At 46.4% G+C, this 16,424-nt stretch overlaps 1 protein-coding gene across 1 annotated transcript; it reads right to left on the bottom strand.

Annotated features, from left to right (window-relative positions):
- Nucleotides 1-32: 32 nt before the first annotated feature.
- On the bottom strand, nt 33-13,123 carry Kat8 (lysine acetyltransferase 8). The gene is made up of 11 exons (XM_048455060.3): nt 12,891-13,123; nt 11,110-11,184; nt 10,859-11,034; nt 5,610-5,663; nt 5,344-5,508; nt 4,134-4,223; nt 1,364-1,504; nt 1,181-1,274; nt 925-1,075; nt 640-794; nt 33-230 (listed from the first exon to the last, which is right to left on the bottom strand). Exons 1-11 carry the CDS (start codon nt 13,099-13,101, stop codon nt 166-168), a joined length of 1,377 nt encoding a protein of 458 aa, XP_048311017.3. The 5' UTR covers nt 13,102-13,123; the 3' UTR covers nt 33-165.
- Between the last annotated feature and the right edge of the window lie 3,301 nt (nt 13,124-16,424).

Below are 16,424 nucleotides of genomic sequence, written 5' to 3' on the forward strand. Positions count from 1 at the left end.
AAATGAAATGAAGAACAGTACCCTGTAGCATCTCCTTTGTACCTCCGAAGTCCAGCACACCAGCAGAGTTTACTTTATTAAAAAAAAATGACACAAAACAGGTCTGTACACATATTTACAGGCTAGAGGACAGGAAACGCAGATCCAAAGCAGGGAACAGGCCACTCACTTCTTGGAAAGCTTGACTTGTTTGTGCTTGGGGGGTGCCCACTTGAGGCAGACAGAGTCCACTGCGGGAGAAAAGAGCATGAGAGGCCGTGGGTCAAGTCTGTTCACACCTGGCTGCTCTTTCTGGGCCCAGGCCAGGTTTCATCTTCTCAGGGTAAGAACAAAAGGGTGACCTCAGTCCTGAGGAGGGGAGGGAATCTCAGGAATGAGTAACCTGCTCTAGGTGGCAGTCCTAGAAACTGGTCAAACCGGTTTGGGATCTTGTAACAGGGGAAAAAAAGGAGGTCTTGGCTCTTATCCCACCCTGCCAAACACACCTGCACACATAAACACACACACACACAATGCACACAGCAGCACCCCACACACCTGTACACATAAACACACACACACACAATGCACAGCAGCACCCCACACACCTGTACACATAAACACACACACACACAATGCACACAGCAGCACCCCACACACCTGTGATCGGTGGTTTCTTATACTGGGCACTTTTGAGGTGTTCTTCTACCAGCTTAGGGGTGACACAGATCACATGCTGGCCTTTCCAGTACTTGACCATGTTGAGGGACTGCAGGGTGCTGATGATGTCGTTCTGGGTGATGCTGGTCATTTGGCTGTAGAGAAGGAACACAGTTCATAGAGACAGCAAAAGGGGTAAGAGACAAGATCCAGGACCAATTTTAGGAGAGCCCATCCCTGTAGGATTCCAAGATGATCTTTCACAAGGTCCTAGATGGTCAGTACCTAAGATCTTTGATAGACAATGTGCCCCGGAAGTCTCGTAGGATCTCCAGCAAGACCCATGACCAGTAGCTTCGGTAGCTGAGTTTGCCCAGGTCACTCAGTGGCTTCTCTGGAGAGCCTACAGTACTCTCCAGCTTGGAGAGCTCATAACCTGGCAGTGACAGAAAGAGAACCTTAAAGATCCAGTTTCTCCCCACCTCCCACCTCATCATTCCCAAGTATAGTACCCACTTCCTGGATGGCAGCAGCTACTCACTGAAGGCAATGAGAAACTTCCCATAGCCACGTCGCTGGTAGGGGGGCAGTGTCAGGATGCAGGCCACATTGTTTCCATCTGGGGATTCCTTCTCCTGTGGAGTATGGGGTACTCAGGTCCTTTGGGGTTCCAGCCCTCATTCTAGTTTATAACACCCTCTTCCCAGTCTCCCCAATCTAGTACCTTAGAAAAGTAGCCGACAATGTGGGCCCCTTGCCTATCTACTTCCGTCAAAATGTAAAAGACAAAGGGCTCCACATCAAAATACAAGGTCTTGTGGTCCAGGAAAAGCTTGGCCAGCAGACACAGGTTCTGACAATATATCTAGGGATAAGAGATAGAAACATGCTAAGCAAACAGTACAATACCTCCGCTCGGTCTGGGGACCAGAAGCCACTCTACAGCTCTCTAACAGTGCCAGGCTGCACGGAGGAGTCAGGCAGGCAGTGGGAGTGAGCGCCTCCACGGAACAGAATTCAGAGCAGAAAGGAGTCTTCCTGTCAGTAAGGTGGACAGGAAGGAGGCCCAAAGTGAAGTCCATTCACACTAACGGTAACAGGAGAGCTGGGCTGTTCACAGCTTCCTTTTTTATTTGTTTGTGTTTGAAACAGGGTCTCACTATGTAGTCCTGGCTGGCTTGGAATTTATTTTTGCAGACATGCTTCTGCCTCGAGTTCTGGAACTAAAAGCGTATACCATCATGGCCAACTATCTGACACTTTTTAAAATATTAAATTTTTAGTGGGGAGGCAGCACACATGTAAAGAAGGTCAGAGAGCAACTTCCAGGCACTGTTTTCTTTCCGGTGTGGGTTCCAGGATAAGTTCAGGCTGCCAGGCTTGCACGGCCAGCACTTCTACCTGTCAAGCCATCTGACCACTTTTGAGGGCCAAATAAAAGGTACGGTTTTACGTGTGTAGTCAGCCTCAATCTTTACAGACATTAGCTTTCAGCACAGGAAACTGAGGCTCAGAAAGAAGAGTGCCTTAGGTTCCACGGCTGGTGGATGCGGGGCAGAAACTCAGCTGGGCCAGGCTCTGTCCCACTCACCGTCCTGCAGCAGAAGCTGGTAACTGCCAACTCAAGAGGCCGGTAGCCAGCCCCAAACCCTGAGTTGTTTGCCCACCTGGACAGCTGCTGGGCCTCCGTCTAACTGATGCAAACAGAGGCCTGCCTAGGCCAGCATTAGGACAGACAACAGTGCCTTGCAGCTGCTTTCTTAGTACAGTTTTAAAGGGTTTCTGGTTTTGTTTTCTTTTTTTCACTTGTTTTTATTTTTGGAAAAGGGTCCTTAAGAGTGAAAGTAAGATAAAAAAAAAAAAGAAAGAAAGAAAAGAAAAAGGGTCTTACTATAGCCTAAAACTCGCTCGGTAGACTACAGTGGCCTTGAACTCTCAGCGATCTGCCTGCCTTTGCTTCCAGGAGTGCCAGGATTGAAGGCGTGTGCCATCACACACAGCCCTTTCTTGTCTGAGACAGGGTTCAGACAGCTACAGCCCAGGGTGCTCAGCCTCCTGGGTGCTAAGATTATAGGTGCACGTCACCACACACTGGGTGTCTGCTTTTCACACTCTTCTGCTCTCTGATCCAGTCTAAGACTGTGAGCCCAGCACAGCTAGTCTGAGGTGACTCAGGAGTCAGAGCAGGCAGAAGGTGGAGCTGGCAAACACCACCCCCAACCCCACTCCATTACCACTGGAGGCCACTGCTGTTATTCCACCAGTTCAAGCTAAAGGAAGTCAGAGCAGCTGGCAGGGACCAGGCTCGGTATTGCCCCAGCACAAGGCACCTGAGCCCCAGCAGGTCTCCAATAACAACGAAGGCCATGTTTACTAACAGCCTACTAGATGCCAGGCATGTGCTACATAGCTGACATTTGTGGTCTCATCTGTTCCACCAAACAGATGAGGTAAATAATTATGACTCTTGTCTTATGGATGCGGAAACAGGAACAAAACAAAGTTAAGTCACTTGTCTGAGGCCAGCCAGGAAGTGACATGGTGATCTAAGAAGCCTGCCCTCTTCATCTTGTACTACACAGCCCTTCAGGGGAGACCAGAGCACTGCTAGAGACCTGTCAGACCAGCAGACAGGGAAGACAGAGACAGAACACCAACGTCCATCCGTTCCCATTGGAGCCACTCCTCTGAGAAGCGGGAGCTCAGCCTGTGGCCTCAGAGCTAAGAAGGAAATCACTGACAACAATGCTTCCCCTTCCAGTAAAAAAGGAAGCTGGTTAAGAGCAGCCTCAGGCAAGACCATTCTCCATAACTACCCAGACCAAAACCACCCTGTCTGAAAAGGAGTCTCCAGAAACAGAGGCGAGACCTGGTCTGAGGAGGTATTATCACATGGCCATGTTCACTATGTACCAACACAGGCCAAGCACCAAGTGACATGAGACCGCACTTGGTCAAAAGTAGATACAGATACCCAGTAAAGGCTGACCTCTGCCTGGTAGAGAGGATAGGTAAGAATTACCCAGGAAGCTGGGTGGTGGTGGTGCACACCTTTAATCCCAGAACTCGGGAGGCAGAGGCAGGCGGATCTCTGTGAGTTTGAGGTCAGCCTGGTCTACAAAGTTAGTTCCAGGACAGTCAGGTTTGTTACAGAGAAATCTTGTCTCGAGAAACCAAAACAAATAAATAAATAAGTAAATAAAGAAACAAACAAATAAATAAATAGAACGCTCAGCCTGTGCTAATCCAGGGGGACGAAAAGAACAGAGACTAGTACCAATTATTTGGCTGGGCAGTGGTGGCGCACACCTTTAATCCAGCACTCGGTAGGCTGAAGCAGGAACTCTTGTGAGTTCCAGGACAGCCTGGTCTACAAGACCTAGTTCCAGTACAGGTTCCAAAGCTACAGAGAAACCCTGTCTCGAAAAACAAAAACAAAAATTAGCCAGGAGACAGACAGACAGTTTCCCACAAGCCCTGGGCTACCAGCTCACCTTGTGGTCTTTGCCATCCACTTCATACACAGAGATGTTGCTTTTGCGATAGATCTCCTTCCCTGGGGGCTGCCGCCACTGACACTGGCCCTGGAGAGACGGGTGAGAGAACAGCTTCAGACCATTATTCTAAGTGATGACCTCTGCCTCTTGGCTTTGCCATGTGCAGGCCCTATCTATGTTTAATGTTTTCTATCCAGTAACCCTCATTTCCTCATCAGAACAGGATCTATTTCCTAACTAAGGCACAAAGAGGCTAATAACTGGAAAGCATCACAATCGACCAATCTTGGGTCTGGACATGATACCTCTTTTCCTAAACCTTCTATATTCTCCTCAGGTCCTGCTTAGGGAGACATCCTGCTGTGCTGGTGAAAAGCGCCCCCTTCCTGCCAGCTATAGTACTGCATTTCTTCCTACCGGCTGACATCATTGCTCAGCTGGGTTTGCTGCCTCTTTTGCCTTGAGGATCCCAACACCAGGTTTTAGTAAGGGCAAGGAACTTGAATAGTTTGATCCCCATTCTGTAGAAGAGGAAACTGAGGTCTGAAGAGTGGCAGTAAGCTGGTCAAAGTTACCCTCCCAGGAGTAGAAAAGCTGTCTTTTTTTTTTGTTTCTTCTTTCCTGCCTTTCTTTAAACAAACTTTAAAAAATTATTTTTATTTTTTAGCTGGGCATGGTGCTACACCTTTAGTCCCAGCATGTCGAAGGTGGAGGCAGAGGCAGGTGGATGTCTGTGAGTTTAAAGGTCAGCCTACAACTACAAAGCAAACAAACAAAATACATACACACACACACACACACACACACATATATGATGTGTATGCATGTATTCATATTTGCAGGTGTATACTTGAATGCAAGTTCCTGCAGAGATAAGAAGAGGGCTTTAGATTTGGAACTGGACTTACAGGCACCTGACACGGGTGCTGGAAACCTGGGTTGTCTGCAAGAGAATACAATGTTTTCAACTCCTGAGCTATCTCTCCAAAGTCCTGCTTTTCCTTCCTTTGTGCAGTTCAAGCCAGGCTAGAACTCACTATGTAGCTGGGGATGGCCCTCAACTTCTGATCTCTATAGAGATCTAGTTAATATTGTCACACCCAGAGGAATCCAGGTCTCTAGTCTCCCGGGCAGTTTTTTCCCAACTTCTCAGGATTCATCCCCGGGTAGGGGTGGGTGCCTGCCTCTGTGGCAGGCCGAGCCTCACCAGGTGAAAGCGGTAGCTCTTCTCATACTTCATGTACTTGAGGCAGTACTCGCAGAGCCACAGCTTGGGCTGCTTCCCATAGTCTTCTGGGAAAGGTGAGAAGTACCAGGCATCGATTTCGTAGTTCCCAATGTGGATCTTGTCTACGTACTTCACTTTGGTGATCTGCACACAGGGAGAGCCGGGGGCAGGCACAGCTGAGAGCTCAGCAGGAATCAGGAGGGCAGGAGCACCCCAGATGGTCCCCAAACCCTGCACATTCTTACCGCCTCATGTTCCTTTTCCAAGGCTGCTGTGGTGGGGTCCATCTCTGCATAGGTCTGGGCATGAAGTGCACAGAGATGAACAGACATGGTTAGACTGTGCCCCATCCTAGAACTCGGTGCTCATCTACTGTCGTCTACAATAATTGCAGTAACAGAAATAATCATGTCAACACCTCATCTGGTCTACTTGGTTGGGAGGCTGGCTCTTCTTAGCTCCTATCTGCCTACCGACCCACTCATCCAGATGCTTCAATCTGGACCTTGAGCTACATATAAGCAGGGCCTGGGGTGAGGCCTGGTTTGTGGTTAGGTTAAGAGCTTTGGAGACAGTAGTGGCATTTGCCTTTAAACTCAGCACCTAGGATCCTAAGGTGGGGGTGGGGATCTAGGTCAACAAGTATGAAGCCAGCCTGGACTATGTTGGACCCTATGTCAAAACAAACAACAACAACAAAAAACCAGATTGATGTAGGGGGTAGTGACACATCTTTTTAAATCCCAGCACTCCAAAGGCAGAGACAGGCAGATTGCTGAGTTTGAGGCCAGCCTGGTCTACACTAAGTTCCAGGACAGTCAGGGATACACAGAGAAACCTTGTCTCAAAAAAATAAACAAACAAAAAGCTTCAATTGTACACTGGGTCATTCATGTCCAGAGAAAGACCCACTGCTGGCTAGGGTCTCCCTCCTGAACAGCAGACCTCAGCAATTTCTGAGAATACTATGTGAGGCTGCCTCTGTCAGACAGTAGGAACCCAGAAAGGACTTTGAGGTTACTCTTTCTTCTGGGCCCTCTCTTAAACATCACTGTCACTGGCCAACTTGCTCACAAGACTTCTTCTTCACTGTGGTGGTGACCTAAGCAGAGGCCAACTGAGCGGATGCCAACTCTCATGTCCATGGCATCCCTGGAGTCAGTTCTGGTGGAACTTCTCTCTGACCCACTCAGAATACTCGCTGCTACTTTAGGTCTGGACCACTACCTGTGGTTCCTTGCTACATCCCTGCCCCTCAAACTCACAGCTTTGAAAACCTTTCTTCCGGTCTTCAACCCTTTACACAGTTACTTCCATTGAGCATGCCCGCCCCTCTCGTCATGCTCTAGACACTCACCTCACTGTGGCAGAGCACAGGTCAGGTGAGTCCATGACAGGGCTCTGGGAACTATCATGTAGAATTATTTTTGCTTTTTCCTGCCATTCAAGGCCCAACATCCTTCCCAAGCATCTTCCAGGAATTCTTATATTCACTTCTTTCTTCGTGTTGGGTTGTTTGTTAATTATATTGTTTTTGAGATAGGGTCTCACTCTGTACAGCACACTGGTCTGGAATTTGCCTTATAACCTAGACTGGCCTTGAACTCCAAGCTAACAGTAAATTCTTATCTCAGCCGACCAATCCTTCCCACCTCAGGACCCCAGTGCTGTGACTACAGGTAAGCACCACCACACCTGGCCTTGACAGAGAACTCTTAGCAATTTTAGAGAGTAGTGAGCAGACAGACCGGGAAAAGGTCACTTGCCTGTGGTACCTGCAGCTGCCAAGCATTCTATAGATACTATAGATATTATCTCATTTAGCTTTTGCAGTGAGTCTTTGAAACTAGAGTGCTTGTTATTCTCACAGACAAAAGAGGAAACTAAGGTACAAAGAAGCAAAGTCACTTGCCCAAGGTCACAGAACTGGTAGCCTTGGTCTGCCCAATTCCAACAAAGACAGGAAAAACAAAAGGAACAAAGATTTTGTCCTCAAACGCCTCTTTAAAGTGCATGTCTCAATTTTCACAAAGCACAATTCTTTTTTGCAAATACATTAAAGAATTACAAAACCACTATTTTTCTTAAATGTTATAGTTTATTTAGAATTAAACAATAATTAGAACATGGCACGGTGGTACACACCTGTGTCTCAGCACTCCAGAGGTGGAGGCAGGGGAATCAGTTCAAGGTCATCCTTGGCTATATATCAAGTTTAAGATCACGCCCCCCAAAACCCCAACCAATCAACAGACAAAAGTCCCCAATTAGGGCTGATTCTAAAGAACCTGGTGACAGTTTTATCGCTCTTCCTCAATGACTCAGCCCCATTATCTACCTGCTGACTGAATCACTATTCTACTCAGAAGACCATCTTCTAAACCTGTGATGTCTGAGAAAACAGCCATGAATCACAAATGCTATTTAAACACATATTCATGACAATTAAAAAAAAAAAGTTCTAGGGCGCTGGAGAGATGGCTCAGAGGTTAAGAGCACAGGCTGCTCTCCCAAGAGGTCCTGAGTTCAATTCCCAGCAACCACATGGTGGCTCACAGCCATCTGTAATGAGATCTGGTGCCCTCTTCTGGCATACAGGCACGCTTGAAGGCAGAACATTGTATATGTAATAAACAAATCAATCTTAAAAAAAAAAAATCTACAGAGCTATTACAGAGAAACCCTGTATCAACCCGCCCCCCTACACACACACAAATTCTAGTCAAATTGGACATGTACAAACCAGTACTGCAGAGCACAGGTGACTCGAGGGGCTGCTACTGTCCCGACTAGCAACAGCCCACAGACATTTACAGCAGCTCAGCTTGACAGTGCCACCCTAGACCTGGAAAGTCTTTCTAACTTCAGAGTACTGAAAGCAGAGCTGAAATGTCTGTGTAGATATACATGCATGGATTACAAGGGAAACAAAGCTACCTCAAAACAATACTTACCTCCAAGAACGTGAAAAACACTGATATTGTTTATATTATCCTATTTTTTCTTCTACTAAAAAAAAAAATTTAAAGCAATGGAGAAATGGTTAAGAAGTTAGGAGTATTTGCTGCTCTTGCAGAAGATCTGGGTTCGGTTCCCAGCACCCACATGATGGCTCACAGTCACTGTAACTGCAATTCTAGGGAATCAATACCCTCTTTTGAACTCTGTGGGCACTGGACATACATGTGCTACACATGCAGGCAACATTCACACACATAATCTAAAAAGCTTTTACAAAAGTGAATGTTTTCCACACCACACCGAAAGTCCACAGTGAGGACAATGCGGCTGCACTGTGCTCACCAAGAATGGGAAAGGCAGAACTGACCCGGCTCATGGCTGCTGCTGGGCCTTGGCTCGGACATCGACACAGGACTGAATTAGTCAGAAAAAATGTAACTTTTCCTTGGCTTTCTTTCCTCTGTCTCTTCTCTAAGCATACTTTCCTTAACAATTTGGGCTTCTCCCTGACACTGTGAGCTTCCTTATGCCTCTAAAGCCTCTAAAACTTGGCTCCCTGCCAAGTAGCTGACAATCCACCACAAATCCGACCTCTGTATCACTTTTAGCAGCACAGACTGCTTTCCTAAGCCTTACACTCTGCCTGCCTTCGGCGCTTTCTTTTAAACTCCAATACAATTGTCAAACTTAAAAACAGAAACGAAAAGGAACAAAAAGGAAATGGAGCTTCAGAATGGGAGGAACACAGTCCCCAGGAACAGTCAAGGCCAGCCTGGGCTACTTAGTCACAAGACCAAGATAGCCAGGTGTGCTGACTAACCTGTAAGGATAGCACTAGGGAGGCAGGCACAGGAGAATCAGGAGTTCAAGAGCAGCCTTGGCTATGTAGGAAGTCTGAGGCCAGCCTGGCTACAAAGAGGGCCATTGAGATGGCTCAGTGGGTTCTGCTGTGAGCAGTGTAAGCCAGAGCCCAGGAACCTACTTTAAGGTAGGAGAGGACTGACTTCCCAAAGTTGCTCTCCAGCCTCCACATTCTCAAATCATAGCACACACACCCCAATCCACACCCACAACAGGGAAAAAAATGGGGAAAAAGCATATATTTAATTTTATATTTAATATTATATTTAAATCTATCTATATATAGATACATATGTATAATTTTTTAAAAAAGAAGAATCCTGGTTTCGGATACATTTGAAGAATGTATCAAAACCATGGTTAGGGGTGGCCCCTAAGACACTGTACTTCCTAATGAAATTTTTTTCCTTTTTTTTTTTTTTTATTTTTCGAGACAGGGTTTTTCTCTGTAGCTTTGGAGCCTGTCCTGGAACTTGCGGCTGACCTTGAACTCACAGAGATCCACCTGCCTCTGTCCACCCCCCACCCCAGAATTTTTTTTTAAAGATTTATTTATTTTTTATGTATATTGGGGTTTTGCCTGCATGTATATCTGAGGATGCTATATCCTCTGGAACTGGAGTTATAGACAGTTGTGAACTGCCATGTGGGTGCTGGAAATTGAACCAGGTACTTTGGAAGAACAGCCCGTGGTTTTTGGGTTTTTTTGTTGTTGTTGTTGTTTTTCGAGACAGAGTTTCTCTGTAGCTTTGGAACCTGTCTTGGAACTAGCTCTTATAGACCAGGCTGGCCTCGAACTCACAAACATCTGCCTGCCTCTGCTTCAAAAGTGCTGGGATTAAAGGCATGTGCCACCACTGCCCAGCTGCTTTTTTTTTTTCTTTTTGGTTTTTCTTTCTTTCTTTCTATTTACTTATTTTTTTAATTTTTTGTTTTGTTTTGTTTTGTTTTTTTGAGACAGGGTTTCTTTGTAGCTTTGGTGTCTGTCCTGGAACTAGCTCTTGTAGACCAGGCTGGCCTCGAACTCACAGAGATCTGCCTGTCTCTGCCTCCCGAGTGCTGGGATTAAAGGCAAGTTCCACCACTGCCAAGCATAGCCAGTGCTCTTAACTGCTGAACCATTTCTGCAGTCCTCTAATGAGATTTCTAAACCTACCTGTGCTCCCTCTGTAAACAAAAAATGATGATCAGCAAAAGGCCAGTCTGCAATGCCAGTGACAGGAGGGAAGGAAGTCTGTCTAACTAGTGCTGTGGCCCACAGACCACTAACTAACGGGTGGCCTAACTCCTGCCTACCTTTTAACCAGCTGTCTAACTATGACACATGAACTTCTCTGAGCCTACTTCCTCATGTACAAAAAGAACAATTTTCCCTGTGGTGACGGACTACTGGGGAGCATCTGATGAGTTTTTACAGCACTCAGCATGGTGCTGGAAAACCAAGTTACCGAGGTCATTTTGTTTTGTTTTTCTTTCCTCTGGACTTCAAGTTCCAGAGTCCCAGTCCTAACTGTACTATTTCCTTCTGTGAGACAGCAAGTCTCTTCTCTCTATAAGCTGAGGTGTTTTACAAATGAAGAATAAATGATAAAATCCCTGGCACACTACAAGACCTCAAGTGGGTGGAGCTATGGTTTTGTTACTGGGCCCTAGAGGAGGGAAGGGCCAGGACCTTCTGTACGTGGTTGATCTCATCGTGCTTTCGTTTTTGGTTTCGAGTGATCTTGCGCTCAGGCTGCTCCGCCAGCTCACTCAGGTATTTCTCAGAGTTCTTTTGCACGGCATCCTTCACTGTCTTGGTGAGTGCTAGTCGGTTCTTGTCCACCCATTCGTCCAGTCGCCTGTTAACTGTTAAGATGGACCATGAGGGACTGACCTGCTACCTTTTCCTTCCACCCAGGCCCAATGGCCCCAAACACTCACAGCCCACATAGTGTACATAGAATTCTTCTCGGCCCTCCTGGTCATTCACTCTAGACTGGATCACTTCTGCTGAATCTGGAAAGAAAAAATGGGATCTGATGCACTGAGGGATAATGTCCAGATTCATCTGTCCACATCTGCTATAGTATTTACTCACACTAACTATAAGGTGAGCTGGCCAGGACTTTAGTTTCGGGGGAGGAGGGTGAGGTTTACAAAGGCCAGAGATTTGAAAACCGAGAAAACCTGGTATTTAAGTGTGTTTGACTCCAAAGTCGGTGTTCATTGTAGTCAATTACTTATTTGGGGGACATAGGAGCTGGCTGGGGATTAAGACAGTTTAAGCTTATATAATTCTTCTTTCACATTTCTTAAATGAAGGTAACTGACCACATTATATTGACTTCCTGAACCTTAGTTTATCTGGAAAGTAAGACTAGTGCTTACTTAAAAGGGTAAAAGAAAGACTTAAAATGTTTAGCACAGTGGCGGATACCTAGCAGACCTGTCTAGACACTAATGTCAGTCTGGTCTTCTATGATGCTGTTGCTGGGCACAGAAGGCAGATACAATGAGTCACACGTGAACTTGCTCTCTAGCAGGTTTCCATTTAACAGAGGAAAGCAGACAAGTTTAACATGTTACATATATTATGGCTGAGGCATGAAAAGAAACTATTACAGAACATACAAGCAATTAAGTTTGCCTGAGAGGTCAAGAATGGGATCACCATGGGAGATAAGGAGACGAGTTAAGTGCAAACATGAGAAAGGTTAAGATATTCCAAGAAGAAAGCACCCGCGACAAAAGGTTTATAAAGGAAGTCTTCGGAGAGCAAACCAAGGCCTGGTCTGGCAATCAATCAATGGCCTTTACTAGGAATGCCTAGAAACCAGGGAGATCAGTTGGGCACACCTTTAATCCCAGCATTTGGGAGGCAGAGGCAAGTGGATCTCTGTGAGTTCGAGGCCAGCCTGGTCTACAAAGCAAGTTCCAGGACAGCCAAGGCTACACAGAGAAACCCTGTCTAAAGAAACTGTGGAGAGTTCTCAGACATGCAAGTGTTACTTTAAGGAGTTTTGTTTTTGAAACAGGGTCCTGGATCTCCTGGAACTCACTATGCAAGCCAGGCTGCCCTCGAATTCACAGATATGCCTTCCCAGCACTGGGATTAAAGGTTTACATACCATGCCCCACTTTATTCTAGTTTTAAAACTACATTTATTTATTTTATTAGGGGGAGTGGAGGAGAGCCTCAATGTGAAGGTCAGAGGACAACCAGTGAGATCACCGTCTCCTTTCACTATATGGGTCCCGGGGATAGAACTCAGATGGGTCACAATGAGCCATCTTAGCTTGGGGTTTATTTTGAAACCAGGAGCTTGGAGTTTATTTTGAAGAGGTAAGAAAAAGGAACCTAAGTAAAAGGGAAACGTGTTTTTATGAACTGGGCATCCTCTTTGCTGGCGACCTAGAGGACGAGAGAAATGTAAAGACAGACAAAAACAAAAGAAACAAAAAAATGCCAGTGAAGGAACAGCGAGAAAAATGAAGTTCGAAATCAGGCAAGAATAAGTGCTCAGACGCTTACAACGTGATCACCTCGCTGGTGGCTTTACAGGAGAAAGCATAATCCCCGACTACAGCCTTCCTAAACCTTACCTGAGTCACCACCCTCGCCCCGAGACGCCCAGCCCCCAAACCCCGCCCCTACGGCGCACCCATCCATAAGCCCCGCCCATTCCTAGACCCCGCCTCTAGGCCTTGGACCCCGCCCTCACGCCAGGTGCTATCGGGCCGCCGGCACAGGTACGTTTCTCCGATTTCCACGGTGACTTCTGGCTCGCCACGCGCCGGGGTCGGCGGAGAGACGCGGCCCGGGGACCGCGCAGGCCCCTCGACTGCTGCATTTTCCCCGGGCCCGGACTCGCCCTCCCCCACAATTCCCGAAGTCGTTGCAGCAACCGCGGCTGTTGCTCCCTGTGCCGCCATTGCGGTACCGGAAGTGATGCTGAAGACTGGCGAGACGGGAGCTTTTAGTTCCGGGTCAGCGGGGGAGGGGGCGGAGTCTCAGCCTTGAAGACTGTGATGTGGCTTTTGTTTCGTGGTGAAGCTGTCGGTAGCTTCACTCTAGAGACCGTCCAATCTGATTTTTTCTTTCCTTTTTTGAGCCGGTCTCATTTTATAGTCCTGACTGACTTGGAACCCGGTATGTAGATTCACAAGAGATCTTCCTGTCTACTCGAGTGCTGAGTTTAAAGACGTGCGCCTCCATGCCCGGACTCAATTTGAATTTTGTTGAGTTTGTTTATTGGTTTGCTTTTGGTTTGTGTTTTTGAGACAGGGTTTCTCTGTGTAGTCCTTTCTGTCTTTGTAGACCAGGCTGGCCTCGAACTTACAGAGATCCACCTGCCTCTCATTTACGATGGAAGTAAAAACTGTTGAGACAGGGAAAGAATGGGTATGCCAAATAAACCACCTTCGGAGAATAAACTTTTTTTTTTTTTTTTAAAGAATCACATTAGTTCCAACAGAGCTCAAACCTGTAATGTCGCCAGAGGTGCCTTGAGGTCTCTTTTATTTTTATTATTTAAACCAAATATTTAGGTTAGGATATGTGTTACCACACCAGGTTCATGAATTGGTATGGATTGTACCCTAAGCCTTCATCAATGCTAGGCAAACATTGCCACTGAACTACATCTCCAGCCAGAATGGCACCTCTTAAAAAGAGAGGTGAGGGGCTGAGCAGATGCAGTCAAGAGCTATTTTGGCAGTGACTGAGGAATCTTGAGTAGTGGCCGTTTTCTGAGAAGTGCACCAAATTCACAGGTTCAGTGAAGATTAAACCGCTTGTATGTATGAAGTCATAGATTATCTAAACCATATAACCACATTCAAGCTAAACAACTTCTCACCAGCTGGCTTACTGGAATAAAGATCCTTCTCTCACCCCAGTCATTTGGACGAACTGGCTCCCACCACATGGTGAGCATGCCCAGCACTGCTGCAAACTTCTCTAACATCACATAGCACAGTGTGAGGCAGAGCAGGAACTCAGTAAGCATCTTGTTTAGACATTCTCTGAAAGGGCTCTGGCTCATAATTTGATTATCAGTCTTCACAACAGTTGTTAAGAGAGATGCAGCTTGAGGTCGGGATCCAGAAACTATGTCTCAATAAATATCTCAGTGAGCTGTTGTGGCTCATGCCTTTAATCCCAGCACTTGGAAGGCAGAGGCAGGCGGATCTCTGCGTTTGAGGTCAGCATGGTCTACAGAGTGAGTTCCAGTTCAGCCAGGACTGTTACACAGAGAAACCCTGTCTTTTTTTTTTTAAATATTTATTTATTTGTTATGTATACAATATTCTGTCTGTGTGTATGTTTGCAGGCCAGAAGAGGGCACCAGACCCCATTACAGATGGTAGTGAGCCACCATGTGGTTGCTGGGAATTGAACTCAGGACCTTTGGAAGAGCAGGCAATGCTCTTAACCTCTGAGCCATCTCTCCAGCCCCCAAACCATGTCTTAAAAAAAAAAATCCCCCCCAAAAGAAAAAAAGTATTTGGCCACTGGATCTCTATGAGACATGGCATGGGGAATAAAATCCTTTTTTTGTGGGGAGGAGGAGCTGGAGAGATGGCTCATCAATAGGAGCATGTGCTGCCCTTGTGGATCTGAGGTAACTCTAGCTCCAAGGGGATCCTGCACTTTCTCTGGTCTCCACAGGCACCTGCAGTAACATGCACACACCCACAGGCAGACACATAGGAGAAAAGGCACTAGGAAAGACTGGTTGCTTTGCTGCTGGTCAGGATAGACAGTGCCAGGTATCTGACATCCTAAGACAGAGACATACCTAAGACAGGTATCTGACATCCTAAGACAGGTATCTGACATCCTAAGACAGACAAGCCAAAGATACCTTCTCCCACTCCAATCCTGTTGTGGAATATTAGATGTGTTAGATTTGTTTATGCTGTGGAATATTTGTTTAATGATGCAAAGATGTATTGCATTCTCATTCTTTTATGTTGCATTTGTTTAACTCTGTAAAACTGTGTTTTTTGCCAATCTAAAACACCTGATTGGTCTAATAAAGAGCTGAACAGCCAATAGCTAGGCAGGAGGAAGTATAGGCGGGGCTGGTGGGTAGAGAGAATAAATGGAAGGAAAAAAAGAGACAGGGAGGAGAGAGAAAAAGGGAGGAAAACACCAGGGGCCAGCCACCCAACTGGCCACAGAGCAAGTAGGAAAGATATATAGAATAAAGGAAGGTAAAAAGCTCAGAGGCAAGATGTAGTTAAAGAGAAACGTGATATTTACGTTAGAAAAGCTAGCCAGAAACCGGCCAAGCCAAGGCCAGTCATTCATAAGAATAAGATTTCATGTATTTATTTGGAATCTGGACAGCAAGCCCCCAAAGAGGAAAAAACCAAAACAAAACAACTATACAACCCTTTTCAGGATTGCTGTTGCATTTGCCCAGGCTTCTGTTACCTTACCTCGCATAATATTTCAGCTGACATCTTCAGTTCCCGACGACGTCCTAAGTAAGGATTAGCCTAGGCACAGTAATCCACTGATGGGATCTGAGCACACTCACACCCCATGCTGCCTTCATGCCAGTGTCCACCGTGATGCTAACGTGCAAATCCTAACTTTTTTTCCTAGAACTGTGTGGGGACGGCACTCGGGCCACCCCCTTATCGGGTGTTTGAGCACAGACGCCAGGTGAGAGAGGACGTTTCAGGACTCAGTTCACCCTCTGCCATGAGTTCTGAGGGCACACTCAGTGGCAAGTGCTTTCACCTGCTGAGCCATCGCCTGGGCCCAGACCCTTTTTTGTTGCTGCCGTTGAGATCTGTTATTTCTCCGTATGTATCACATCTATGTACTTTCAAAGACTAGAACATAAGACTCTTTGACAACTGCCTAAAGGATTTTTTGAGACAGGGCTCTGCCAAGTAGCAGACTTGGCTTTGAAATCAGGATCCTTCTTTGTTTAAGTACCCCAGGTGCCAGGATCACAGGTGTGATTCTGCCTGCAGAGGTGAACGAGTCTTGTTTTGTTTTCTTGGTTTTGTTTTCTTGATTTTTCGAGACAGGGTTTCTCTTGTGTAGCCCTAGCTGTCCTGGAACTCACTCTGTAGACCAGGCTAGCCTCGAACTCACAGAGATTTCCCTGCCTCTGCCTCCTGAATGCTGGGATTAAAGGTGTGCACCGCCACCACCCAGCTTGTTTTTGTTTTTTGGAGACATGGTTTCTCTGTGTAACAGGTATGGCTGTCCTGGAACTTACTTTGTAGACCAG

The sequence above is a fragment of the Myodes glareolus genome, chromosome 7 (genome assembly GCF_982192425.1).
Source record: "Myodes glareolus chromosome 7, mMyoGla1.1, whole genome shotgun sequence".
Classification (NCBI taxonomy): Eukaryota; Metazoa; Chordata; class Mammalia; order Rodentia; family Cricetidae; genus Myodes; species Myodes glareolus.

What these genes read in the sequence shown, in the direction of transcription:
- Kat8 (XM_048455060.3), bottom strand. Translation starts at nt 13,101, where the DNA reads ATGGCGGCACAGGGAGCAACAGCCGCGGTTGCTGCAACGACTTCGGGA. An exon ending in AGATCAACCACGTACAGAAG is followed by an intron (nt 5,664 to 10,858) that starts GTCCTGGCCCTT and finishes CTTCATGCCCAG; the next exon opens with ACCTATGCAGAGATGGACCC. An exon ending in TTGTCGGCTACTTTTCTAAG is followed by an intron (nt 1,275 to 1,363) that starts GTACTAGATTGG and finishes CATACTCCACAG; the next exon opens with GAGAAGGAATCCCCAGATGG.